General features: G+C 33.6%; 5 protein-coding genes across 6 annotated transcripts in view; 3 read left to right on the top strand and 2 right to left on the bottom strand.

The window, feature by feature from the left end:
- The first annotated feature begins 391 nt into the window (after positions 1 to 391).
- On the top strand, positions 392 to 10,875 carry LOC146531366 (protein I'm not dead yet-like). Its single transcript, XM_085198474.1, has 13 exons — positions 392 to 538; positions 5,073 to 5,197; positions 5,432 to 5,543; positions 5,891 to 5,981; positions 6,395 to 6,455; positions 6,754 to 6,879; positions 7,229 to 7,328; positions 7,671 to 7,780; positions 8,246 to 8,337; positions 8,864 to 8,959; positions 9,526 to 9,722; positions 9,932 to 10,084; positions 10,409 to 10,875. The coding sequence occupies exons 1-13, from the start codon at positions 407 to 409 to the stop codon at positions 10,625 to 10,627; spliced, it is 1,614 nt and encodes a 537-aa protein (XP_085054600.1). The 5' UTR covers positions 392 to 406; the 3' UTR covers positions 10,628 to 10,875.
- On the top strand, positions 782 to 1,859 carry LOC146531367 (uncharacterized). Its single transcript, XM_085198270.1, has one exon. It carries the CDS (start codon positions 1,110 to 1,112, stop codon positions 1,857 to 1,859), a length of 750 nt encoding a protein of 249 aa, XP_085054396.1. The 5' UTR covers positions 782 to 1,109.
- Positions 10,876 to 10,994: 119 nt separating the features above from the next.
- Positions 10,995 to 18,760, bottom strand: LOC146531368 (protein I'm not dead yet-like). The gene is made up of 15 exons (XM_085198562.1): positions 18,705 to 18,760; positions 17,886 to 18,009; positions 17,214 to 17,366; positions 16,421 to 16,536; positions 15,905 to 16,019; positions 15,664 to 15,766; positions 15,121 to 15,181; positions 14,921 to 15,046; positions 14,325 to 14,439; positions 13,659 to 13,774; positions 13,182 to 13,273; positions 12,550 to 12,642; positions 12,249 to 12,448; positions 11,639 to 11,776; positions 10,995 to 11,178 (listed from the first exon to the last, which is right to left on the bottom strand). The coding sequence occupies exons 1-15, from the start codon at positions 18,758 to 18,760 to the stop codon at positions 11,059 to 11,061; spliced, it is 1,728 nt and encodes a 575-aa protein (XP_085054688.1). The 3' UTR covers positions 10,995 to 11,058.
- Positions 18,761 to 19,294: 534 nt separating this feature from the next.
- On the bottom strand, positions 19,295 to 26,161 carry LOC146531369 (protein I'm not dead yet-like). Its single transcript, XM_085198563.1, has 15 exons — positions 26,154 to 26,161; positions 25,665 to 25,794; positions 25,016 to 25,168; positions 24,454 to 24,569; positions 24,173 to 24,287; positions 23,779 to 23,881; positions 23,108 to 23,168; positions 22,716 to 22,841; positions 22,155 to 22,269; positions 21,249 to 21,364; positions 21,080 to 21,171; positions 20,891 to 20,983; positions 20,417 to 20,610; positions 19,769 to 19,906; positions 19,295 to 19,512 (listed from the first exon to the last, which is right to left on the bottom strand). Exons 1-15 carry the CDS (start codon positions 26,159 to 26,161, stop codon positions 19,396 to 19,398), a joined length of 1,677 nt encoding a protein of 558 aa, XP_085054689.1. The 3' UTR covers positions 19,295 to 19,395.
- A 576-nt stretch (positions 26,162 to 26,737) lies between these two features.
- The window catches only part of LOC146531370 (uncharacterized), a 35,246-nt gene continuing 34,065 nt past the window's right edge, over positions 26,738 to 27,918 (top strand). For both annotated transcript variants that reach the window (XR_014878793.1, XM_085198233.1), the window contains exon 1: positions 26,738 to 26,988. The gene's annotated coding sequence lies outside the window, so the exon portion shown is untranslated. The remainder of the gene's footprint in view (positions 26,989 to 27,918) is intronic.

A 27,918-nucleotide genomic window follows, 5' to 3' on the forward strand; every position in this document is an offset into this window, starting at 1 on the left:
TTTATTTAACTTGCAATGTATGTATGTGGGTTCGAGTGAAATCTTTGAGCTCAATTTTGAAGTAGATATTTTCAACCGAGCTGGAATTTTTTATATATAATTAAATATATTTATATATATAATATATAATTAACTTATATTGTATATATAATTAAATTGTATATATACACGCTTAGTGAGGATGACAATGCACGATAAAATATGTGACGTCATTCTAAATCTAATATGGCGGACCATGCAAGATGGCGGAACTGTTATTTTTAATGTACTTCTACAATATGGATATCAAATGAAAGCGCTCGTTGAGAGCAATTTGAAAAATAATGTGATGTTATTTTAATTAAGAAAAATCAAATATAAGCCTTCTTAAATTATATTTTTGCAGCACGATATAACAGCAAGATGCATGTGGATGTGGATGTTCTGGTTTTTTCTTCTGCAACCAGTGAACATCCCGGTGACAGGATTCATACCAATGTTCCTGCTGCCAATGGCTGGCGTCATGTCTACTGTAGATGTTTGCAAATGTTATTTTAACGTAAGTTACTTATATAAAATAAACATATAAAAATTTAATTAAATCAGCTTCACGCTGTATCCCGCACACAGCAGGGTAGACAGAGGGAACCTAGTGTTAAGACACTCCGTTCCCCACTTTCTGCCGAATTCTGGAGGCATTGCGTGTTGAGTGGCAGAACAGAACAGACAGTTATTATTTGCTATATGTATTTCAATAGATCTTTTTGAAATATGGTAACTAAAACTGACTGGGTAAGTCCGGTTCCGGTTGTCAAAGCGTGAACATCGTTGTAGTGCAGCTCTCAAACTTATTGTGATTAAAAATAATTTACGAGCAATTAGACACGGTGAATAGTGGAAGACACAATTATACGTGCTGTGGAGTTGTAGAACTATTAAATCTGGTGCAATAAACGTGAAAATAAGGAGATATAATTAAATAAGAGCACATTGCATTTGATTTTAGGCGCTGTCAAATAGACTTGACAGACTAGACGTGTCAGTGACATTCATCAATTACGTCGGTGTTGCCAACGTAAAAATACCACTCTACCGCTGTATTCCATTATACGCAAAGTTAAAACTTAAACATGGAGGATCAATTTCTAATTCTATTTGGAGAGATGAAAATCGAAATGGAGAAACAGATGGCTGAATTGAAAGAGTCTATAACTAATTCAATCGTGGAAAAAATTAATAAAAAAATAGAGCCTATTATAGCGGAAAACAAAAATTTAAAAGAAAAAATAATGAGCCTTGAAAAAGAGATGGAATATTTGAAAAGAGATAAGAGACAAAACAACATTATTATTTTTGGATTAAAAGAGGAAGAAGACTCTCAGTCAGGACTAATACAAGCGGCAAGGAAGATATTCAATAAAGATTTAAGCATAAACATCCAGGATTCTGAAATAAACAAAATTTATCGCATCGGTAAAAAATACCCAGACGGAAAACCGAGACCTGTTTTACTTTCTTTTGTAAATTTATGGAAGAAAAATGAGATAATGAAAGCCCGGAAAAATCTCAAAAACATATATATTGCAGAGGATTATTCTAAAGAAGTTCTGGAGAAGAGGAAAATGTTACAAACGAAATTAAAAGAGGAAAGAATGAAGGGAAATTTCGCGTATCTTAAACATGACAAGCTAATAGTAAAGGAAAATAATACAACCAACGAAAAAAGAAAAAGAGACTTATCTTCTCCGCCGCGGGATAATACACAAACCAAAAAATTACAAGCCTGGACGTCGTCACAAAAAAATAGGCGCAACGCTTTTGATGTAATGAGAGGCAGATCCAACTCCCTCTCTTCCTATACGGTGGACGATAGGCAATAGCAAATAGGCATCGGCAACCGGAATAAACAACAGCATAAAAACAGCAACAATAGAAAAAACTTACCTCCCCCAAGCCGACTGGTCCTCGTGGGGGAAAATGACCACGACCCTCTAAAGATAAATAAAAACAGAAAAAAGAAATTTAGCGGTATATATATAGCAACTATAAACTGTCGATCATTAGGAACCACCGAAAAACTACAAGAACTAGAATTAGCATTAGATGAAATAAAATGGGATATCATTGGTATTAGCGAAGTGAGGAGATACGGGGAAAGAATTGAAGACCATGGAACATATATACTATACCATATCGGGGAGACGCCCGGATTATACGGAGTCGGTTTTATGATAAAAAGAAACTTTGCCAAAAACATAAAGGAATTAAGAGGGATTTCAGAACGGATTGCACTCCTCAATATTCAACTACCTGTAAATGGAGAGGGAGAGAAAGAATGGTCTATTATACAGGCGTATTCGCCTACAGAATCAAGTAGAAGAGAAGACATAGCAAAAATTGAAAAGTTCTATGAAGACCTACAATTCACTATTGCAAATGTTTCCAAAAATATAATAGTTATGGGGGATTTTAATGGACAGATTGGAAAACAAAAAAGTGGAGAAGAATATACTATAGGAAACCATGGATTTGGCAACAGAAGTAAAAATGGCTCACGATTAGTTTCCTTTGCTATTGAAAATAAATTAAGCATCCTAAACAGTTTTTACAAAAAGAAAATATCAAAGAAATGGACATGGATATCTCCTAATGGGCGGTATAAAAATGAGATCGACTATGTTATGTCTAACGATGTAAAAGTTTTTGAAGACCTGTCTATTTTAAGCAACTTTAATTTTAACACAGATCATAGAATGGTAAGAGCAAAACTCTCAGGGACATGTGCTAAAAAAGCACGACAATTTCACAACAATATGAAAGCCATCAAATGCACTATTAACATTAGTATACTTCTAAACAACCTCGAAACCTCCTTGCAAGCAGTGGAAAATGGAAAAGAAAATATATCGACGCAAGATAAATACACCAGATTGATCAAACAACTAAAATCAGAAACAAAGAAAGTAAACATGACAAGTAAGATAGCGACATCATGTATAAGTAAGCAATTATTACAAGAACGGAAGGAACTATTACAAGGGAAAAATAAAAATTATTATAATCGCCACAAGATAGCAGAATTAAGCAAAAAGATAAACGAACAACTTAGAAAAGGACGAAAAACAAAAAGATTAGCGACATTAAAGAGACATATAGAAAAAACAGGAGGAATAAAGAAGGCGCTAAAAGAAATGAATTACAAAAAGGACTGGATTCTACATATGAAAAATAAAAATAGTAAAACAACAAACAATAGACCAGAAATACTACAAATTGCTACAGAATACTACCAAAATTTATATCAAAGCCATAATGGAGAACACGTAATAAAGGAAGATACGTCATTAAATGAAGAGGAGATTACACCAATTTTAAAGGAAGAAACAATAAAATCTATTCAAACACAAAAATTAGATAAGGCACCAGGATCAGATTTAATCACAAATGAACTACTAAAAACTGCATTACCAGTGTTAGCATCAAGACTTACAGAACTGTTCAACGAGATTCTCCAAACAGAAACCATCCCGGAAGATTGGACTAAATCCACAATCATACTGCTTCATAAGAAAGGTGACAAGGACGATATAGGAAACTACAGGCCGATCAGTCTAATGTCCAATATTTATAAAATATTCTCAAAAATAATACTTAAAAGAATTACTAACACATTAGATTTAAATCAACCTAAAGAACAAGCTGGTTTCCGTAGTAAATTCTCAACTATAGATCACATTCACACTCTAAGACAAATACTACAGAAATACAGAGAATATAATAAAACGTATTACATAGGGTTTGTTGATTTTAACAAAGCATTCGATACATTGAAGCACGAGTATATTTGGGATGCTTTGAAAAAGCAAGGAGTGCAAGAAAAATACATACGAATAATTAAAAACGTCTATACAGCGAGCACTGCACAAGTCCAACTTGAATCTATGGGCAAAGAATTTCCTATAAGAAGGGGTGTACGCCAAGGAGACCCTATATCTCCCAAATTATTTTCAGCAGTGCTGGAGATGATCTTCAGAAACCTAAACTGGACCAAAAGAGGCCTAAATATAAATGGCGAAAATCTAAACAATCTACGTTTTGCAGATGATTTGATTTTGTTCTCAGAGGACGCTGGAACTCTGGGGTTAATGCTTCAGCAACTATCTGATGAAAGTGCTAAGGCAGGACTGACAATGAATCTAATTAAAACCAAAATTATGACGAACGCCCAACAAACAGTAACTAATGAAAAAATAATAGTAAATAACGAAAGTATAGAATATGTAAAAGAATATATATACTTGGGCCAACTGATATCTACAGATAATTGCATGAAAAAGGAATTAGAACGAAGAATAACGAATTCTTGGAAACGATTTTGGTCTCTGAGGGAAATAATGAAGGATAAAGATATGCCAATGAAAGGAAAAAAGAAAATATTTGAAATATGCATTATGCCATGCTTACTATACGGTTGCCAGACATGGGCGTTGACAGAAGCACAAGAAAGCAAATTAAAAGTCTGCCAAAATGCAATGGAACGGAGTGTTTTAGGTATAAAAAGGAAAGACAGAGTAAACTTACGAGAAATTAAAAAGAAAACAAATTTTAAAAATGTACACACAACTTACAGACAGCTTAAATGGCGTTGGACGGGACATATGTTAAGGGAAAGTAAAGAAAAATGGACTAAGTTAGTAACCGAATGGTACCCAAGAAACAGCAAAAGAAATAAAGGCAGACAACCAAAAAGATGGGAAGATGACATCAAAAAAATAGCTGGTCCAGTATGGACCCGTCTAGCAAAAGACAGGAAAATATGGAACTCTTTAGAGGAGGCCTTTGTCGACAGACAAGCTGTTTCACACAAATATCTAGTTGCCGATGAATAAACAAAAAAAAAAAAACAAACAAATAAAATTAATTAGATTTTTATTATTGAAAAAATATTGATATTAATTATTAAAAATCAATTTAGTTTATAGAAAAGGCAAGTTATATATTAATTGTAAAGAACAGCAATAAAGGCTATTTTATTTTTTTTATTTTATTAACTAAAACTGTCAAATTTATAATAAAAATGTAAAATTTTTCAGGAAAACATAGGTCTGCTTATTTTAGCTGGAATGATACATTTACTGATGAACAGTTGTGGGGTTGACCGTCGACTCGTCTTGTGGTTCCTGTGTTCTGGTGACAGTTGTCAATTCTCTGCTAAAAGGTCAGAAATTTAAAATTAAAATATTATTTTATTAAATAAACTTAAGGTAGTGTTGACTGATGTAACTCAACGCCGGTCTTTTGACTTGGTGCCAGAGCGACTGTAGGGATCGAACCCGCAACCGTCGCCCGTGAAGCTGTTTTTTTAACATTAGATTGTAAAAGTGGCTTCCGTATATTTTAGAAGTTATTTAATTCCCACTTTCTTATACCTTATCTTATTGCTTGTTTTCAGAATAATATTTAAAGCCAATACTGCTGCGTTCTTTTTGTCTATGTTTTCTAACAGACTAATAGTGACGTCAACTATAATGCAATTTTTGACTCCAAGTTACATTAATTTGCAGGTAAATATTGCAAAAATAACATTGGCCTAAAAACATAGCGTAGTAAAAAAAACTAAGATTCAGCTTCACGCTGTATCCCGCACACAACGGGAAAGGCAGAGAGTACCTAGTGTTAAGATACTCTGTTTTCCACTTTCTGTCGAATACTGGAGGCATTGCGTGTTGAGTGGTGGAACTCATCGCCGCGGCTTGTCTCTACAACAGAGCAAATAAAAATATAAATTTAAATATTATTTTTTTTCTCGGTTGGAGATGGAACCACGACTGACCTCATATTGCAGTATTTTTTTAAATAAATTATTATTTTTCATATTATTTTGAGAGTTCTTAATATTTGTACGTTTTAGACAAACACGGCCAGGTACAGGCAAACTGAACCCGACTATGATGAGATGCGATACATTGTATTAAATTCAATACAAGTTGCTTCATCAATTGGTAAGTTTTATTTATATAGATAACCTTGGGTTACGCTACTCAACGGCCAGTGCCTCGAAAAAACAATTTTGAGGAAAGTGAGGTTCCCTAGGTTTCTTCTGCCTCCTCTGTTATATGCGGAATAAAATAAAAAATAAAAAAGTTTTCTTTCCGTTTCGTAAAAGTTTCATATATATATATTAATTTGCTTTTGCTATCTTAAATATATTTATTTATTTATTTACACTTTATTGTGCACAATTACACATTAAAAAAAAAAGAAGATTATAGAAACGACAAAAATATAACAATTGACGCACAAAAGGCGGCCTTATCGCTAATCAGCGATTTCTACCAGACAACCTTTGGGTTAGGAAATCTCTGATAAAATAGAGTGGGGGGTGTAAATAAACTTACATGTACTTCTTCCACAGGTAGCACTGCTATATTGCACGCGGCATTGACGACTATAGCCATGCGAGCTATTTGGTGCACGTATGTTTTACAATATTTAATTTTTTATTATATTTCGTTAAAAAATAAAAAAAAATTGAGAATAGTCAATAAATGAATTTATATTATTATTGAGGCCCTTATGGCACAAGGCACAAAGGTGTGACTGTAACGCGAAGGTTGTGGGTTCCCTCTGCCTATTCTGACTGATGCAATTTAATTTTGGGTTACATTTATATGATTTTTTATTTTTTTTCGAAGGCTATTATATACTTTATTGTTTAATTTATGTACATTAAATAACAAAAAAATATTGATATATTCTTATTTTCCATAACAGGCATCCTGGTAAAGATTCTGAGTATCCGGATCTATTTAATTATTTGCAGTACACGTGCTTTGCGTTTCCCGTAGCGTTTGCCATGTTTATTTTCAATTTCTTATATCATATGCTTCTTATAAATTGGTGAGTACAGGGTTATATATTTATTTTTGTTTAATAAATGTAGTTAAATTATTAAGCCATTAGGTCGTTGTGGCGCAGAGGTAAAAGTGGGATTGTAATGCGTCAAATTAAATATTATTTAAAAACAACAATAATTATTACTAAATAAAACGCCAATTAATGCCAGAGCATTAAATAACGGCACTCAACACGCAAATCTGACAAATCCGACAAAAAATGGAGAACGGAGTGTCTTAACACTAGGTTCCCTCTGCCTACCCTTCTTATAAAAACCAATATGTATTATTATTCATAATAAGAAAATAGTTTTATGAATAAAAGTCTCAAAATGTATTAAAACATTTTACAGGGTCATTGGTAAGCCAATGGGTGGAAGCAGTATGGCCGAAATGAGAAATTTATTATTAAAACACCGAAGTGCTCTACCACCGCATAAAGCATATGAGAATGTAATATGAATTATTATTTTTTCTTAGTTTATTTTTTAAAATAACATTATTGAAGCCAGTCTTGGATCTGATTCCCATTCGAGGAAATAAAATATTTAATATTTTTACTTCCCTCTCTCTGGTAACGAGGACAAAGCGCGGCGTTAAGTACCGTCATTCAACACTCAATGCCTCCAGAGTCCGGCGAAAATTGGAGAATATTAGTATCTCAACACTAAGTTCCCAGATTCCCTCAGTCGACCCTGCCAAGAACCTAAAAATATTCTATCGAATTAGTAAAAGAAATGTATATCTTCTTGGATTTTTGTATCTATTTACTAATTAATGATTTATATGTTACAGATTTGTATATTATTTTACTTGCTATTCTTAGCTCTTTGTTTATTCCGATGGTGTATTTGGTTAAACATGGGATGGTCGTCGTTTAGAACCGTTGTGCCGGAGGTTCCATTGTAAGTGTTTAGATTTTTTATAGCGGAATATTTTTGTTTTTTTTTCTATATTATGTTTAAGATATTTGTGGCGCAGGGGCACAAAGTGTGTCTGTTAACGTAACTGGTTTTGGGTTCGATTCCCACTCGAGCAAATATTTATTTAAATTTATATTTCAATTTATTCTCTCTGGTGTCGGGGCAAACCTCGGCTTTCAGTCACTCAACACGCAATGCCTCCAAAATGCGGAACGGAGTCTCTTAACACTAGGTTCCCTCTGCCTACCCGGCTGTGTGCGGGATATAGCGTGAAGCTGATTTATAATATAAGTGAAAGGTTTGGTTTCGAACTGAATACTAATTTAATGTACGACAATAAAGAAAAAAGAATAGTTTCGGATAAAGGATGATCAGTTCTTCTTTTCTTACGTTTCTCTTCTTTCTTTCTTTCGTTCTTTTTTACATTTTTTTTGTTATTGCTTCTAGGATTAAAGACGCCACAGTGGCAGCTATATTTGTAGTGGGCTTACATATATTACCTAGATCTTTAACTATATTTAAATATTTTAATGCCAAGAGTGAGTATAATGCGTTTGTTGAAAGAATTGTTAGAAAATTATATTATAGTAGTTAGAAGCCAGTAGTGGTGCAGGGGTACAAGTGTGCAACTTTAAATGCGGCTGGTTGTGGGTTCGATTCTCACTCGAGGAAATGAAATATTTATTAAATTTATATTTATTTTTTTCATTTCTTCGCTCTGGTGTCGAGATAAAGTGCGGCGTTGAGTTTCCATTCAACACGCGGCCCAATGCTCCTCCAGCAATGCTTGCAGAATTCGGCAGAAAAGGGGGAACGGAGTGTTTTAATACTAGGTTCCCTCTGCCTACCCTGCTGTGTGCGGGATACAGCGTGAAGCTGAGATTAATCAGTTACTTTATTTAGACATGAGTGGGTTATATAAGCTTTAAACAAAGTATATAATAATTAATTATGCAATTGGAAATTGTATTCGTTCAAAAAAATATCAAAGTCTATATATATATATATATATATATATATATGTATATCTTCAATTGTTTCATTTTTCTAAATTACTCCTGCCAGAAAAGTCAGAACTTGGGACTTTGAAGCCAGAGTCAGCGATAATGTGGTGGCGTTTTGTGGACAAAAATACAAATTATGGATATATTATATTGATGGGTATGTTATCAACAGTGTTTTTTTAATAATATTTTTTTTATAAGTAACTAGCGGCCCGCTCGAGGTTTCACCCGCGTGAACTATGTTATTATTAATTTCTGTCTCCATGACTACGTCCTAGTGACGTCTATGCAAAATTTGAGACTCCTAGCATTTGTAGTAACGAAGTTTCATACAAACTTTCAACCCCAAATACAACCCCTTAGAGGTCGAATATTGCAAATTCCCGTCTTAGCGAGCACCTATGTCCTATAAATAACTCCTATGCAAAATTTCGTGATGAGTGAGTGACCTTTCGATTTTATATATAAAGATTACATATATTTTTATAGTACCTTTTTTATCCAGTCGCACAGGTGTTTCTTGTAAAAGAAATTTATATTTTAATTTATTCTTTCTGGCGTCGAGGCAAAGTGTGTTGAGTGGCGGAACTTAACCACCACTCAACACACAATGCCTCCAGAATTCGGCGGAAAGTGGGGACGAAGTGTTTTTACACAGGTCCCTACCCTGCTGCAGGGTGTAGCTGATGTTTTTTTATTTATAGCTTCATAATTTTTTTCCAGGTGGTGGTGTCGCTTTAAACGCAGCAATACGTGTTAGTGGATTAAATAAATTGGTAACCACCGACTACGGGAAACATATAACTAACTTGTCCTGGAACCCGTCCATTCTCGTTGTTTGTATTATATCTGTGCTTTTAGCGAATATAATGTCGGGAGTGGCGGCCTGTTGCGTGCTCTTACCATTTGTTCTCAATATGGTTGGTATATTTAAAAAAAAATTAAAATTGTTATTCCACACTTAGGAAAGGAAGAAAATTACTTAAGATAAAATAAATATAAATAGCTTTTTTTTCTTGACAAATGATAAACAAATTGAGTTCCGCCATCTAATACTCAAAGCCTCGAAAATATGGAAGAAAGTGGGTGACGGAGTGTCTCAACTCTGTTCCCTCCTATTTTATTTCAGGCTATGCCGGGTGTTGCCAATGCGTGGGACAAACATGTTTATTTAGGTGCCGTAGGAGTTGGCATTGGCACTTCTATGGGTTTTGCAGCGCCGTTTTTATTTACTCCCGCCTACTTTTGTCATTACACTGGCAAAGTTCCTATAAGAAAGATGGTTTGTATACTATTAGTTTATAAAAAAATAATTGAGACCAGTTGTGGTGCTGCAGGGGCGTAACGCCACTGTAACGCGATGGTTGTGGATTCGGTCCCCGCTCGAGGAAACGAAATATTTACTTAAATTTATATTTCCGACGACGAGACAAAAGCACGGCGTTGAGTTCCGCTACTCAACACGCAATGCGGCCAAATTTCGGCGGAAAGTGGGGAACGGAGTGTGTTAACACTATGTTCCCTCTTCCTATTCCGCTGTGTGCGGGATACAGCGTGATTGGAGGACTATCGAGGAGGGTCGCTAGTAATAATTATTTTATTTCAGATTAAATATTCGATTGGCAGTATAATTATTTGTACAATTATATTATGGCTGGCGTTGTGTTATTGGGGTCCGTTTATATGGGACCCGAAGAATGAGGGGATAATTAGTTATACAGTAGTACCGCCTGTAGAAGGTGCTCCTGAAGGTGGTGGTGGTGGTGGGGGAGGAGAAGCGCCACCAGCACCACCACCGCCGCCGCCGCCGCCGGAGGGCTTTTAAATTCATACTAATTTTACTTTCTCCAAACTTTAATTTAAAATGATTAATATTTATTATTTATAATAAGTGTTTTAAGGATTTTGATGAAGAAATATGTTTTATTTTACAATACTCTCTCTCTCTCTCTCTCTCTCTCGATTTAGTTCGTTATACTTTAATGCCATATTATTTATTGTCATTTTATTGAATATGTCACTTAATTTCTTTATTGTACTAAAGTGGGCTAAAATAAAAAATATTATACATTATTTTTTTTTATTTTAATTGATAAATAGTACTTCAATAGACAGTGACTTTGTTTTTAAGAATTAAGAAGTAGACAAATATGAAGTTTTTTCACATATATATAAGTTATATTTTCTTTAAGGATTGGAATGAAATAAATATTTTAGTGTTTTATTTTTATATGTAGTGATATTGTATAACTTTATTTATTCTGTTGTCCAATCTGGTAAAATGAGTAAGTCTGGCCAAACTACAGGCGCCCAAAAACAAATGCTAACCCACGATATCACAATTATTGCGATTGTGGGCACAACTCCAGCTTTTATCTGAAAAATATATTAGTAAACTCACTCACTGCTAATATTGGCATAAATTATCTTAAGAACCTTATATATGAAGTGTAAAACAGAGTGACTAATCACTATATTAGATCTTTGTTAGCTTTCCATGATACAAAAGTAAGCTTAAGTTAAAAATGTCTCCCAATGCCTTTGTTGTCAACAAAGTTCTGACAAAGGAAACATAGGAACCTAGTGTCAAGACGCCGTTCCCATTAAGACACTACTGTCTCCCATTTTCAGTCGAAATATCAAAGCATTACGTGTTGAGTAGTAGAATTCAACGTCGCGCTTTGCCTTGTTACCAGAGCGAGGATAATGAAAATATTAAATCTTTCATTCCGAATCGAACCCACAAACGTTTCGTCTACAGCACACACTTGTGCCACCGGTCCACGATGGCCTAAAATGTATGTCATACGGATTTGCAAAATAATAATAGACTCACCATCTTTGATGTCGGTATGTTAGCTGCACTTTGAACAACTAAATTGCCAGGTGTGCCCACAGGTAGGCACAAGGCGTACGAAGATGATAGGCCTGCTGCTATGTCATACCATAAGGGGTTTTGATTTATTTCTTTTGCCTAGGAATTAAATATTATTGGGTGGGTATATAATATTACGTAGTTGCGTAGTGGAACTGCTTGTGAAGGTTGTGTGCTCAGGTGCAAGTGTTTAACTACTATTAATATTTATTATTATTAATTATAAATTAACCTAGAACACAGTGTTAAGACACTCCGTTCCCCACTTTCTGCCGAATTCTGGAGGCGTTGCGTGTTGAGTGGCAGAACTCAACGGCGCGCTTGCTTCGACACCAGAACGAAGAAATGGAAATATAAACGTAAATAAATATTTCACTTCCTCAAGTGGGGATCGAACCCGCAACTGTCGCGTTACAGTCACACCCATGTACCGCTGCACCAGGACGGCCTCACTAATTATATTAATATTTATTTATTTATTTATTTATAAAATATCAGCTATTTTATTTTACAGACAAAATTAACAACTTTACGAAATACGATATATATGTTACAATAAGAAATTACTTACCAATTGCATTGCGATAGGTGCAATAACATTGCAGACTGCAACGTTCGATGCAAAATTTGTTATGAAAACGGTGAAAATAATTATTAGTAAAATAATTAAGATATTTGGCAATGTTTTAAGGTTTTTTAATATAAGTCCTATTTTTCCATTCAAATCTGTATATTCCTTTTTTGCTGCATTAGATAGAGCAAATCCACCACCTATGAAAGTAAACATTTATTTGGTTAAATTCAACCAATACATTCTTTGCTAGGAATTGTAATAATATAAGAAGATATATAGAAACAAAATATGTGATTACCCAAAAGGAACATAAAACTATAAGGCATTACTTCGTTCATTTTCTCCCAAATCAATACTGGTTTAACACTTTCATTAGGTAAACCACTGTAATCTAAAAATTAAGACATAATTATTAGTTATTTTAATTTAGAGTGGAAATAAGCATAAACATTAATTACAAGATTTAATTATTTGTAAAATATTAAAAGTTAATATATATTTTTTCTTTTTTGTTTTCTCATGACACCTCCATGTCTACCAGAGCGGGAAAATTATTTAATTAGATTATATTATATTGTTAGCGTACTCGTGTAAAAGTGGGTAGATTTAGGTAAGAAAGACAATAAAAGTGGAATTGTGTCAAACGGGAACAGTTGCTTGTAGGCGGAAGCCTTGATTGGAAGGTATCTAGTGTGTAGTGTTGTTATTGAGTGATACATGTGACTTATTGTAATTACGTGGAACCTCTGTCCGAGTACGTTGGAAACATATAGACGGTATGTATTTTTATCGTGTTTATTTTAAAAATTTTAACCGCTTCCGATTTTTAACAATATAATAATTCCACAAAGAGAGTATCGAACCTACAACCATCGTTTTAACATGTGAACCTCTTATATATATTTTTTAAAATTAAAATTACACCTTTACCTTTTGCGGTGAAATTTTTAAAAAATATCAATGATGAAGGGATGAGTAACATAAGGAAAACAGATAAAGCTGCTGCGGCGGAGTCCCTTACACTGTATAATAAAAATAATGATCTTAATATTATTACTATTATCTATATATATAAAATCAAAAGGTCACTCACTCATCACGAAATCTCAGAACCTACCAGAGCTAGGAGTTTCAAATTTTGCACGGAGGTTATTTATAGGACGGTGCTCGCTAAGACGGGAATTTGCAATATTCGACTTCTAAGGGGTTGTTTGGGGTTGAAAGTTTGTATGAAACTTTGTTACTACAAATGCTAGGAGTCTCAAATTTTGCATGGACGTCACTTATAGGACGTAGGTACTCATGGAAACAGAAATTAATAATAACGTAGTTCACGCAGGCGAAGTCGCGAGCGGGCCGCTAGTTATATCATAATTATGTAATACTTATAAAACTTTAATCACTTACAATTTTTTGTCATCCAAGTTATAGTATGTTTGTATGGCGTCACCCCATCCTTGTAAAATTTGTGGTGATCGAAAGAAGAACAATAAAATAGCGCCAGTAAAAAGTAAAATAACCAACTGTAATATGAGAAATGAAAATAGAAAAGGTTGGATGACAAATATTCTTCTTTTTGCACATAGTTTTTGTGTTACGGATGTATCTTAAGTTTGTTTGGACGATAAGATAGAACTTTCTATTTATATGAAGACATCTCATTCTTCACCTTTCACGCTTTTCAGCAATTGCCGTGGAATTGATTCATACCAGAATAGGGAAACAAAAATTTCAAATCCTTAAAACCCATAACATATTTGGTATTAGTTAACCAGAGCTACATCATGTCGATATTCATTTTTTCATTTGAATTTAAAATAAGGCCATCATAGTGAAGAGGAGTGCATCTTACTGGCAACCTAATAGTAGTAAATTCATTCCCCACTCGGAGAAATATATCATTTTCATTTTCTCTCTTTGTCAAGACAATGTGTTGTTAAGTTTTGCCAGTTTATATTGAATTTGGATAAAAAGTGGAGAACGGAATATCTTCTTACTAGGGAGTATTTACGCCTTTAAAACAATGAATTAGCTTCACATTTACATAAATATATTTTTTTATCTAAAACTTACAATTTCCCAAACAGTTATAGACCCTATTTTGGCAATATTCTCATTAACTGCTTGTTTAGCTGCATCCATTCCGGACTGTGGTATTCGTGATATTTTAGCTGCTTCGCTTTTTGGCCTATTAAATAAAAAAATAAAATATAAAAGACATTCAATGTTTTTATGCACTACACATACACACGCAGACGCACACACACACATTCAAACAGGCACACACAAACGCACACACACACACATACCCAAACACACCACACACGAACAGACAAACACATGCACACGTTTTAGCTTAAATTGATCTATATACATAAATTTAGTTATTTATTATTATTGTTTCTTTTCTATATATTTTGTATTGTAAAGTAGCTATAATTATATCCCATTTATTTTTGTTTTTGTTTCCATAACGAATGTATAAAGTGTTATGGAAGAGCGGGGCCTCCTGTTACAAGTACTAGTATTATACTAGTTACTTACTAGGTTGGTCTCATTACTTTCTATGTAGCTATATAATATGTGGAACTGAAATAAATATTTTTATTTTATTTATGATAATTTATGTATAAAAAAACCCTTTAATTACATAAATTAAAATAATATACCTTAAGTAGCCTAGATACACAATTAGAAAATAAATATACACAGCTATTTCCATTAACAGCATGTAAGGGATAGAAAATGCTGAGAAGTTAGGAAAAGATAAGTATTCAGGTGCTCGTGGATACAATCTGAAAATTATATTAAAAATAAATAATACAATTGTGATATATAAATAGATAAATATTAATTGTAAATAACATACTTGGAAAATAAACCTTTGAATACTAAATTTGTGGCTGTCCCCACCAAAGTACCGATACCACCTGTAATGTTTATTTTATTCGTCATATCTTTACAAAGTACGTAGGTAGGTATATCTTGAAAAAAATTACAAAACAATTTTAATGTGGTTTTAGTAACGAAACGAATTAACGAATTTCCACTATCTAAAGATAATAACTCAGAATTCTCATTTAAAATTCGAAGATTTTTAGAATTCCCAAAAAATATATATATTTATTAAATATTTTTAACATTTTTATATGTAGTAAGAGGCCGTCGTAGTCGCAGGGAGGTTGTGGGTTCAATTCCCATTCTAGGAAATTGATATTTATTTACATTTATATTTCCATTTCTTCGCTCTGGTTCTTAGGTAAAATACGTTCTTGAGTTTTGTCTCTCAGCACGCAATGCCTCCAGAATTTGTCCGGAAGTGGGGAGGTGAGTGTTAATACAAGGTTCCCTCTTCTGTTTGCGGGATACAGCGTAAAGTTGATTGATTAGATTAATTAATTAATTAAAATACCGATAGTAGATGAATAAGTAGCAGCACAGAAATAGCAAATTGTTATATCCGATGCTGTTTTCTCTCCATCTTGATCCACATTATATATTTCAAGTAAATTTTGCTGAAAAAAAAATACTTTCGTTATTCACACGAAATGTCTCAAAAATTTGGCAGGAAGTGGGGAACTGAGTGTCTGGACACTAGTTTTTCTCTGCCTAAAAGTAAATATACTTAAGAAGCACGAACAGACAAAACTTACCTCTTCAAATACCTGTAATAATGCAAATATAATAGGAACCATCATAGTGGTGGCCGCAGTGTTCGTAATCCACATTGAAATAAACATTGTTGTGAAACAGACTGCAAATAACAACCTGAAAAAATTTCTTACATATGTAAATATTCAATTAAAGATATTTCTGCAAAATATTCCAATTTTTAATTGGTAAATTAAATATTTAAGATTTTAATTTCCTTGCTCTGGTAATAGGACAAAGCGCGGTGTTGAGTTTTGCCACTTAACACGTGCGCGGCCAGTCATGGCACAGGAGCACAAAGCGTGACTATAAGCGAGACACGTTATGGCTTCTCTGGAGTAAATTATTTAAGATTTTCATGTTTTGCAAATAACAGCGTTGAGCGCCACTCAACGTGAAATGCCTCCTCGGCGGAAAATGGAGAATGAAGTGTCTAACACTACCTTTCCTCTACCTACCTAGCTTCGTGCGAGAAACTGTGTGAAACTGAAAATATTCTTAATAGATTTTTGACCAACCTATAATGAGAATAGCCTACGACTCTAATAGCAAAAAGAGCTAATCGCATGTGAAGACCTGATTGTTCTACAGCGTAAGCCAACCACATACTGGCCAGAAACATCAATATAGTGTCCTGAAAAGAAATAAAAAAAAGAAAAGAATTAATCGAAAATATAAAAAAGAATACTAAAATAATCAACCAATTACCTACAATCAATAAATGATTGTGTAGTTCAAGCGGGCGAAGCCGCAAGTGGGCAACTAGTGTTTAATATATACATAACTTGGTGCACTAAGGATTTCGCCAAAGAATTTTACATTCAAGAAGCCTTGATTCCTGATATATTATGTTTAGATAGGTGGATCCAAGATTTGCATAGCTTTTATTTGGTCAAAGAGAATCTCAACGAAGAAGCTCAAAGAAAGCTTTCCTTTTTAAATTGCCGTACAAGTGCATGGAATAGATATTTTTGATGTAAAATCTCAAAGTTATAAGAGTAGTATATTTTATGTAACTAGTTAAATTATATAAGATGATAGAATAGAAGGTAATATACTGTTTCATATGTATCCCGCATGTAGTAGGGTAGGCAGAGGGAACCTAAAATTAAGACAGTTCGTTCCCCACTTTGCGTCGAATTCTTGAAGCATCGTGGTTGAGTTTTGGAAGTCAACGCCACATTTTGAAATATAAGGTTTTGTCAAATTCAAATTTATGTTCAAAAGACCATATATTACCATTTAAATTTTACACATAATTTTTCTACATTTATTATACAAAAAAAAGAATATAAAAGTATTATTACTTACATTCATATAACACGCACACGTTGCTTCAGTACTCATAATGCCGGTCAGAGGAAATATAAAAATTGGTAAAAACGATGTGACAGCGAGTGGAATGCATTCAGTCACCCAAAATATAGCCATCACAACTAAAGTATAAGCACACCATTGATATTTCTGTAAATATTTAATTTAATATCAGCTTCACGCTATATCACGCATACAGCAGTGTAGGCAGAGTTTAAAAAGGCGGAGAAAAAGTTTGTTGTTGAAGTAATATTATCTTTTATTAACTTCACGCTTATGATTCACAAAGCAGAGTAGGCAAAGGGAACCTGATATGGCATAATTAGGGCACTTCCGTTTTTAACTTTCCGCCGAGTTCTTTCGGTTGAGTTCATTTCATGTTGAGTTGCGGAACTCAACGTCGTGCTAAGTTACTAGAGCTAGGAAATGAGCATATTAAACATTTCATTCCCGTGAGTAGGAATTCTTAACCATATTATTTACATAATAGAATCAGCTTCACGCTGTATCCCGCACACAGCAGGGTAGGCAGAGGGAACTCTCCGTTCCCCACTTTCTGCCGAATTCTAGAGTCATTTCGTGTTGAGGGGCAGAACAAAACAGATATATATATATATACTTTTATGGTATTAATTATTTTTGTTTTAAATTGCACATTTTAATATTTACCTCCGGTGGAAAAGAGAGGTGTATAGGTATTAAAATTAACGGCACTAAGAAACATATAAGTCCTCGCCAGTGCGTGCATATGAACAAACGTGTCTTTTCCATACAAGTTAATAATTCTTCATTACTGTAAATAAATTGTGAATTTTGGCGAAAAATTAGAAATGTAAGTTAATGGGAACGGAGAACCTTAGCACTAAGTTCCCAGGTTCCCTTGCCTACCCTGCAACGTACGGGATACAGTGGTCAGCTGAAAAAAAAAGTATACAAATATATTTGAACAAACAAAAAAAGGAAATAAGTTTTCTCGTTGAAAAAATAAATAAATATTGATATATCATACATTTTTAATTAAATCCCATTGGCAAAATTATGAATGAAGTATAATAAATATTAATCAATTTACTATTGTTTTCACATTTTGCAAAGCTTATGAAGAGAACCTATTTTATGCATATTTAGAAACTAGCGTGGAATAATACTTTAAAAAAATATAATTTAATCGATCGTTGTATCCTGCATAAAGCAGACAGAGGTAACCTAGTGTTAAGATACACTATTCTCCACTATCCTCCGAATTTTTAGATGCACTGCTTTTTTTTAATGCCAGAGAGAAGAAATGAAAATATTAAGAAATAATAATATTCATTCCCTCGACTGGGGATTGAACCCACAATAGTCCCCTTTCAGTCAGACCCTTGTATCCCTGCGCCACTGCTAGGGAAGGTAGAGGGAACCCGGAACCTAGTGGTATGATGTGTCCATTAAGACACTTTCGTTACCCAATTTTCGCCTAATAAATATTATTAGAGATAGACTTACATGTTTTCTATAGTGGTTTTAGTATTTTCTTCATCATTTTGATCCGGAACGTCCATTTTAGTATTATATTATTAGCAAAAATAAAAGCGCAAAGATAGTCTTTGTCTTGTATTTTAATATATTTTCATTTTATTTATTTTCAAGTTGGTCATGATATAGCAAAAACATTATTGTTTGAAATAATATTTAATTTTAAGTTCTAGGCCATCGTACCGATTCCCACTTCAGAGAATGAATGTATGAGTTTATATGTAAAATATTTTCATTTACCTCACTCTGGTAACAAAAAAAAACGAGGCGTTGAGTTACGCACAAGACGCTACATCTCAAAATTTTGGGGAAAAATGGATAATGAAGTGTATAGTTCCCTTCAAAATTATAAAATCTTTGTAAAATTATAATTTACGTTCGTAGCTCGTTTTTTAAAGTCGGTTTTTTTGTTAAAAATTAATTTATTTTATAATTAATACTTATATTATACTTGGTAGCTAAGGAAAAAAAATCCCCTACATTTTAATAAATTAAACCATAACATAAATTAATAATTTATTTAATTAATCCAACATAACATGCTAAATATTTTTCCAAGACAAAAATACATGCACTTATATAGAGCACACATCATAAATGTGTGTGTTTGTAAACTACATAAATTATCATATGAGAAATTGAACTGAATTACAATACATTATCAGTTGGCCCAGGCTGGCACACTGTCAAGTTCAGGCCAAATTATAGGGGCGTAGAAGTATACGGATAGCCAAGTTATAATTATAGTTGTGATTGTAGGTCCCAAACCAGCCATTATCTGGAAAAAGAAGTTTCATTAGAAGATTAAAGATTCAATTTCAATTTAATTAATGTACAGAAAAGTTATATAATTTAAAAATATTGTAAAATCGAAAAATTACTCTGAGAACTTGCGGCGGTGAGTTCCGCCACTCAACACGAGGTCAAGGGTCGTTCGGTCGGTCGATCGTTGGTCGAGGATTGTAGAAATTTTCCCGACATTTCTACAACATAAAACGGAATTGCGGGCTACAACTAGAGTATGATATAAAAACCATTTTTTTTGTAGGAATTCTTGCAGCGCTTTGCACGACGAGATTGCCCGGTGTCCCAACGGGCAGCATATAGCAGTACGAAGACGAGAAACCAGATGCCAGCAAATACCACAATGGATTTCTACCAACTTCTTTAGCCTAAAATATATGTAAAGTACACGTTACAAAGTTCCAATGAATAAATATTGGTTCTGATGAACCTATTTTAGGTAGGCAGAGGAAGCATGATGTTAAGACACTGTGCTCAGAGCGAAGATGAAAATATAAAATATTTCATCTAAATCTTTGGGTATAGAAAATTTGGAAAAATCTCCCTATAGAGATATTAATAGACAACCAGTAAGTTCTAAAAAATCTATGTAGCTTCATAAGAATAGCTAATAGTATTTTTGTAGTACTTTCTTTACGTTATTGGTATCTATTTGTAAATGCGTCAAACGTGTAAATACAGAATAAATAAAAATCGTGAAATGAAAAAAAACCCTACGTTTAATATGTTGATGAATTTTAATTATTTTTTTAGGTAAGGGTTAGAAAAATTTTATCCTATATGCTGCTCCCGTCACCTTTTACGGGCGCATACGCCCTTACCCTGTATACTCATATATATTTATTTATATCATAAAATTAATATTGCACAATTATTACCAATTGCATGGATATCGGCGATAAAACATTGCAAACGGCGACATTCGAAGTAATATTCGTGACAAGAATGACAAATATTATAAGTAACAACAGGATGACAATATTGGGTAAATCTTTCAAGTTTTGTAAGAATTCCCCTATTTTAACATTGAGCCCGGTTTTTTTAGCTGCATCCGACAAGGCGAATCCACCGCCTGAAAAGTTTAAATAATTTTGTTATGGTTGCTTTGAGGAGACTTATTACAATAGGTTTTTTTCCTTGGCCTTAAAAGGGAAACCAAAATTAATTCATCGCGAATGGGAATCGAATCTTTAGCCCACATAAAATGAAACACTATTTCACCTGGCGTACCAGGTGTATTTCATATGTTTGTTTTTTATTTTTATAATTGTCTTACGTAAGGCCTAATAACTGTTAATACAGTTAATTATCCAATTGAATTACACCGACTATTATAAAAGGGAAATACAAACCAAGCAGAAAAGTGAAACTATAAGGGATTTCTCTTATCAACGATGTCCAATTGAGGACTGAATCGATACGTTTTTTAGGTAAGTCTTCGTGGACTGAAATAAAGCAATAAAATATTTAAAATATTTGATATACAAATAATAAATATATCATATTTCTTTATTTTAAGTATAACATTAAATTTTACTAACATTTCGCTTTGCAATTTCGAAAGAATATCAACGATGATGGGAGTAGAAACATGAGAAAAGCAACCAACGCAGCTAGAGCAGAATCACGAACGCTACAATATTAGCTGCATTAATAGAATATTATACAAAATTAAATAATTATTCGTATAAATATTTGCATTATACAAACAATTTTTCATCCTTCAAGTCAAAATAATTGTTGATAACGTCACCCCATCCAGGAAATAGTTGTGGGGATCGACAAAAGAACGCTACCATAGCACCTCCGAATAACAATATGACCATCTGAAAAAATTAAATAAATAATAATAAAAAATACTCATCGAATCTGCTATATTGATTTTATTATGGTAACAGTAATAAATGTTAAGTAAATGGTACAGACCGTCTACTCTAAAACTGAACTTACAAATACATACAAATAGGCAAACACTAACACAAAAATAGCATTAGTAAAAAAAAAAATCAAATAATTAGCTCCACGCTGTATCTAACCTAGTCTTAAAACACTCCGTTCTCCACTTTCCGCCGCATTTTTGGAGGTATTGCGTGTTAAGTGGCTGGCTTTTGACTGGACACCAGAGCGAAGAAATATATATTTAAATATATATGTAATTTTCTCTAGTAGGGATCGAACTCATAACCATTCACGTTTACAATTACCCTACGGTTGATTCATTTATGCACTAGTTGGACGACAGATCCGGTAAATTGTATTATTTATTTATTAAATGTTATATATTTTTTTGTTGACGCTATTTTTTTGGTGAGGCATTTACAGAGTCATAACTTTGTTATTGTAATTATATTTATTTCTATTTGTATGCAAGTTCAGGCTTAGTCTAGACGGTTTCTACTGACGTGCTACGACGTAAAGCGATACAGCGCCAAGCTGTAAGCGCTATGGTCGTTGGTTCGATTCCCTCTCGAGGGAATGTAGTTATTTTTATTTATTTGCTTTGGTAAAAAGTTAAAGGAATAAAAATAACTACAGAAAGGTTCTGAGTTCCATAGGACACAGTGCATATATACATAATGTATTTTTAATTAAGATGAGGTTAAAATTTCAAATAACCAGTTCCCAAAAAGTAAGACTCCCTAAGCGAGCATAATCTGCTTCGACTGTTCTCTTTGCAGCAGCTATACCTTCGGGTGTCAGCTTAGCTTGCTTCGCTGCATCACTACTTGGCCTAAAAAAATACATACAAAAAATATAATAAGAGCCATAAATTATAAATTTTCAGCCAGTGTCAATTATGTGGTGGAACTTAATCCTGCATTCAATTGAAGTCAGGGAAATATTTTAAAACATTTTTTGGGTTCCATACTTCAAAAAGTTCATTTATGTCAAGGACCACAGAAAAAAAAAACAAGCTTCTAAATCAACGCAATCAAAGAGTTATGACAATTTGCATGAAGTGAGAACTTCGCTTTACGGATTTGTCCATGTATTTGTATGGTACATAATCCGTAAAAAAATTATGGAAAAAAGTGACAATTATTATGTATTTCATAGAAAAGAATATTATAAACTTATATTTGAAATAAGTGCACAAACAAACTTAAATTTATTGAGTCAAATAAATCTAAAATTGTAAATAAAGGTACTAATTAATAAGATAAAATAGAAACTTACCTCAATACACCAATGTATACGATAAGCATATAAATAATCATAGTTAAATCCAATAATATCATACAAGGTATGCCGAATGCTGAAAATTTAGGGAACGACAGCAACTCTGGGGCATTAGGGTATCGCCTGTAAAGTATATTTATTTAAAATGTGAAACTTCAAATAAAAGGTCATATAGTTTTAACACTTTTTTGTGGACGATGAATAGTATGAAATTTGGCACAATTGTAGTGTTTATTTTCACACCAGAAACTTTTTTGACGCCAGAGTAAAGAAATGAAAATATTATTTTTCTTTATTTGCTCGAGTAGGAATCGAACCTACAACGCGTTTAAAGTCACACGCTCGTATTTATTGAATACAACTTATTGAATACAAATAAAAGTACGTACGTTATAAAGAGCCCTTTAAATACCAAATTGGTAGCCGTTCCAACTAAAGTTCCGATACCACCTAAAATTACAAAAAATAAAATTATTACAAGTTAATAAATAAATATTATAGACAAACTGCGTCTAATTGTAATTCCCTTTTGAAAATCGTTTCATTGAAAAATATCTCGAAAATTTGGTAAATCTTAGGTAACGGAATATTTTAATACTAGATACCCTTTACCTATCCTTCTATGTGCAAGAAACTGCAATATTTTCAATAAAAAGTTTATTTTATATGTAGGCGGTATCCTGCACATAAAAGGGTAGCTAGAAGGAACCTAGGTACATAATGCTATGACACTTCGTTCCCATTAAGACACTTCTGTCTCCCACTATCCGACGACTATTGATTGTTGAGTTCCTACACTCAACGCTTTGTATCGAAATAATTAAAATATCAAACTATACATTTTCTCGAATGTCTCGAGAATTGTCTCGAATCGAATTGTCTCGAGTGAGAATCGAATACACAAGCTGTCAAGTGTCAAGTGTACAGTCGCACACTTGTGCCTCTGCACCACAACTGGCCTGACAGACCACAACAGACAGACAGACAGGCCTGAGACAAACGACCTCAGCAAAACATTAAAAAAAGAAATATATATAACAAAAAATATATAAGAACAAACCTATGGTGGCCGAGTAAGTGGCGGTACAAAAATAACAGGTCGTTATGTCGGACGCTTCTTTTTCACCTGCTTTGTTTATATCGTAAATTTTGAGCAGCTTTTGCTGAAAGTAAAATACTAGTAAATCGTTATTATTCAGGTATTACGCCAAAATCACACATTTAGTTAATTTCGTAAAAGTTTTTTTTCATCTACACGCTGTATCCCATAGGGTAGGTAGAGGGAGCCTAATATTAAGACACTCCGCCCCCCATTTTTCGCACAAGAAGGTGTTAAGTGGCGGAACCCAACGCAGCGCTTTGCCACTAGATCACAGCACCACACCAGAACGAAGAAATGAAATTATTAAAGATTTCATTTCATGTATTAGGATTGTATATTGGATTGTACTCACATCTTCAAACACTTTGAGTACAGCAAAGTTGATGGGCACCATCATGGTCGTAGCAGCAGTGTTGGTGATCCACATCGACACAAAAGATGTGACGATACACATCGCAATTAATAATCTAAAATATAAAAAAATGTATATTTGAGCATAATATGAGGTCACGCGCAGCACAAAGGCACATTCGAAAAGTGGCAAACGGAGTGTCCAAACACTAGATACACATACACTCTGCCTACCATGTTACATGCGGGATACTGCGTGAAACTGAAAAAACAAAAGCTTACTTCACATGCGAATAACCAATTTTTTGAATGGCAAAGTAAGCAAGCCGCTTATGAAGGCCCGACTGTTCGACCGAGTACGCCAATAACAAACTTCCCAGGAACATGAACATAGAGTCCTGTAAATAAATTAATATGTTTTTATATATTTAATATATCTGAATGGCATAATTCATTTATATAGAAATTTCATGATTTTATAAAGATGACAAAAAACTTAACTCTTAGTACAATCTACAAATCTTGTTATATTATATACTAGCGGCCCGTCCGTAGCTTCGCCTGCGTGAACTACGTTATTATTAATTTCTGTCTCCATGAGTAATGATAAAATTTGATACTCCTAGCATTTGTAGTAACGAAGTTTCATACAAACTTTCAACCCCAAAAACAACCCCTTAGAAGTTGAATATTGCAAATTCCCATCTTAGCGACACCTACGTCCTATAAATAACTCCTATGCAAAATTTGAGATTCCTAGCACATGTAGTTTCTGAGATTTCGTGATGAGTGAGTCACCTTTCAATTTTATATATATAGATATAAATTAAACATAAAAGCTCACATTGACATACGCCATGCATACTTCGACGGTACCTAAAACTCCAGTGATGGGAAAAATGATGATGGGCAGGAACGAGGTGACCGGCAGAGGTATCACCTCCGTCACCCAGTACACCGCCATTATTATGAGACAGTAAGCAGTCCATTGGTATGGCTGAAATATTAATAAAATATTATTTTATTATTGACCAGATAATTCGACCAGAGACGAATAATCCAAGGCCAGTGCTGGCAGGTTGGCAGGCTGGCAGCTGCTGGCAGGCTCAATCTGATAGGTTGTGAGTTCGATTCCCCCTCGTTGTGATGAAATATTTATTTTAATTTATATTTTCAATTCTTCCCTCTGTGGCACAGGGGCCAATGCGATAGTTGTGAGTTCAATTCCCACTCGGAGGAAGAAAATATTTAATATTTTTATTTTATCACTCTGGTAACAAGGCAAATTGTTTCTACCTTCAGTAAGTACGTACCTTCTTGTAAGTACCTTCGCTTGTAGTCCACTCAGCAAGCAATGTCTCGAGATCTCGGCGAAAAGTGGAGAATGAAAGCATCTTAATGGGAACTGAGTGTCTTAAAATTAGGTTCCCAGGTTCCCTCCGCATACCCTGCTATATGTGGGATATTGCGTGAAGCTAAAAGAAAATAATAACCTCTGGTGGGAACGGAATTAGCACAACTATACACAATATAGGCACAAGCACGCAAACGAATCCTCTCCAATGTACTGCAAGAACAATTCTTGCTCTATCTAAGTAAGTTAAAGGTGGCTCTTCTTTACTCCTGAAAAATAAAACTTTAGATTTATAATAATAATTTTAGCTTCACACTGAATCCCGAAATAGCCGGGTAGGCAAAGAGAATCTAGTGTTGAGACACTCCATTCCCCACTTTCCGTCGAATTTATCGGAGCGATGCGTGTTGAATGGTGGAACGCCAGGTTTTTGTCTTGGTACCAGAGCAAAGAAATGAAAATAGTCATGAATAATAATCTATTTCCCCTACAGGGCATCCAACCCAAAACTGTTACATAATAGTCACGCCTTTGTGCCCCTGCGCCAAGAGGGCCTCTATATAATACATAAATAAATAAAACAAAGATATTTAAGCGTATATAGCATATAATAACATTTTGAACATACCTGAACATTCTAGATATGTATATAAAATAAAAGTTAATATGAACTTTTACACAAAATTAGTTCAAAGATTACCGATGACATCAATCTTTTGCAAAGATTTTTGACAGATATTTAAGAAGAAGATTTTAAATATAGAAAATAATATGAGCAAATGATAATAAAAACTTATTTAATTATTATGAATCTGTGCAGAGAGTAAGTATATCTTTCTTTTATATTTTTTTATTATCTTACAGCACGACGTCGTCTTGTAAATAAATGAATAACTAAGGAATATCCCAATCCCGCAAATGGGGATCGAACCCATAATCGTTGCGTTACAGTCATTCTCGTGTGCCCCCATAAATCATCTTAATAAAATATATTTATTATTAAATACTTCACCCCTTTTACTCTAAATATTTATCATCATTAACTTTTAAGCTCGCTGAACTTCAAAATAATATTCTACACCAATTAAAACGTATAGCTAGAGGGAAAGAAACAGAAACACTCGCATACCGCAGTTGGACTAAAATAGAGCAAGACGCAAGAAAATTGGTGTGGGATTCGTGGCTCTAACCCGGTAACAGACGCGCGCACCGTACAAAACTGTAAGCCACGTGGTATTTCCCGCCTGAGAACAGTTCGAGTTGAGTTAGTTGAGCACCACCACCCTGGACACGCAGACGTGCGTTCCACCAAAAACCCAATTTCCCCCAACTTTAGTGTCAATTTTCAAATATGTAACAGTGTTTTTTAGTGGTATAAAATAACTATTATTTTTTGAAAATGCTCAGGATATATGAAAAATTGTGATAGAAGTGATATTTTTCATCAGCGCTTGGATCAACAGGTCAGTCAGGTTCTCGTATTGTCTTTTTGTTTTGAAATTTCTAATTCGATGTTGTTTGTCAGACTTCAGTTTAATAGGTGTAATTTTATTATTCTTAATGTGTTGATGGTTTTAGTTTTATTCTGTTTAATGAAAACTTTTTCTATAAAATTTATTGTTTATCAACTGATAAGGTTATTATTGCTGATGTGAATGAGTCGAGTCGGGCATCAGAAAGTAAAAAAGGGGATTCGATTCTCACTTGGGGGATATAGGTTATAAAAATATATTCTCAGTACATAAAGTGCAGTATTTAGCACGCGTTGGTGCTAACTCAATGAAAAGTGGATAATGAGGTGTATTATCACTACTTTTCTTGTTTGTCCCAATTTTTTTTAATTGGTCTTTTGCGTAATTTACTTGTGAAACGTACCTAAAGACATTTAAAAGTGATATATTTTTATTTTTCGTATAAATTATATACTAAATGTAACAATTTATTATTTAATTTTTTCACATTCGGTTTTTATTTAAGTTGATTTGTATTTTCAAAAAAATCTCGCTACAATAACTAGCAATGCTGCAATGGCATATACATTATGTATATATGTTGATCCTTTGAATGGAAGTGGTTTGAATGAAAAATATCAGAATTTTTTACGTAGAAGTATTTTAAAATTGCAATAACTAAGAGATAGAGGTCATCGTGGAGCAGGATCACAAGCATGCAACAGTAAGCTCGACGGTTGTAGGTTCGATTTCCACTAGGGGGAATTTCTATGTATCTATTTTATATTTTCATTACCTTACTCTGATAATGAAACAAAGTAGAGGACGAAATATCTCTCTCCCAGAAACATTTGAATGGACAATATAAAGTTCTTTGTTTTAAATATTCATTGATCAACGAAGCGTTAAGTTTCCTCTTTCAGCCAGCATAAAAATTATTTC

The sequence above is a fragment of the Heliconius melpomene genome, chromosome 15 (genome assembly GCF_056956725.1).
Source record: "Heliconius melpomene rosina isolate 202511_hmr_F chromosome 15, ASM5695672v1, whole genome shotgun sequence".
NCBI classification, from domain to species: Eukaryota; Metazoa; Arthropoda; class Insecta; order Lepidoptera; family Nymphalidae; genus Heliconius; species Heliconius melpomene.

What these genes read in the sequence shown, in the direction of transcription:
- LOC146531369 (XM_085198563.1), bottom strand. An exon ending in TAATTCCGTTCCCACCAGAG is followed by an intron (nt 25,169 to 25,664) that starts GTTATTATTTTC and finishes TTAATATTTCAG; the next exon opens with CCATACCAATGGACTGCTTA. An exon ending in GACTTGAAGGATGAAAAATT is followed by an intron (nt 21,172 to 21,248) that starts GTTTGTATAATG and finishes CTAATATTGTAG; the next exon opens with CGTTCGTGATTCTGCTCTAG.
- LOC146531368 (XM_085198562.1), bottom strand. Translation starts at nt 18,760, where the DNA reads ATGGACGTTCCGGATCAAAATGATGAAGAAAATACTAAAACCACTATA. An exon ending in AAAACCACTATAGAAAACAT is followed by an intron (nt 18,010 to 18,704) that starts GTAAGTCTATCT and finishes ATTTATTTACAG; the next exon opens with TAATGAAGAATTATTAACTT. An exon ending in TACTTATTCATCTACTATCG is followed by an intron (nt 15,182 to 15,663) that starts GTATTTTAATTA and finishes TAAACATTACAG; the next exon opens with GTGGTATCGGTACTTTGGTG.
- LOC146531367 (XM_085198270.1), top strand. Translation starts at nt 1,110, where the DNA reads ATGGAGGATCAATTTCTAATTCTATTTGGAGAGATGAAAATCGAAATG.
- LOC146531366 (XM_085198474.1), top strand. Translation starts at nt 407, where the DNA reads ATGTGGATGTGGATGTTCTGGTTTTTTCTTCTGCAACCAGTGAACATC. An exon ending in CATATGCTTCTTATAAATTG is followed by an intron (nt 6,880 to 7,228) that starts GTGAGTACAGGG and finishes AACATTTTACAG; the next exon opens with GGTCATTGGTAAGCCAATGG. An exon ending in TAAATATTTTAATGCCAAGA is followed by an intron (nt 8,338 to 8,863) that starts GTGAGTATAATG and finishes TACTCCTGCCAG; the next exon opens with AAAAGTCAGAACTTGGGACT.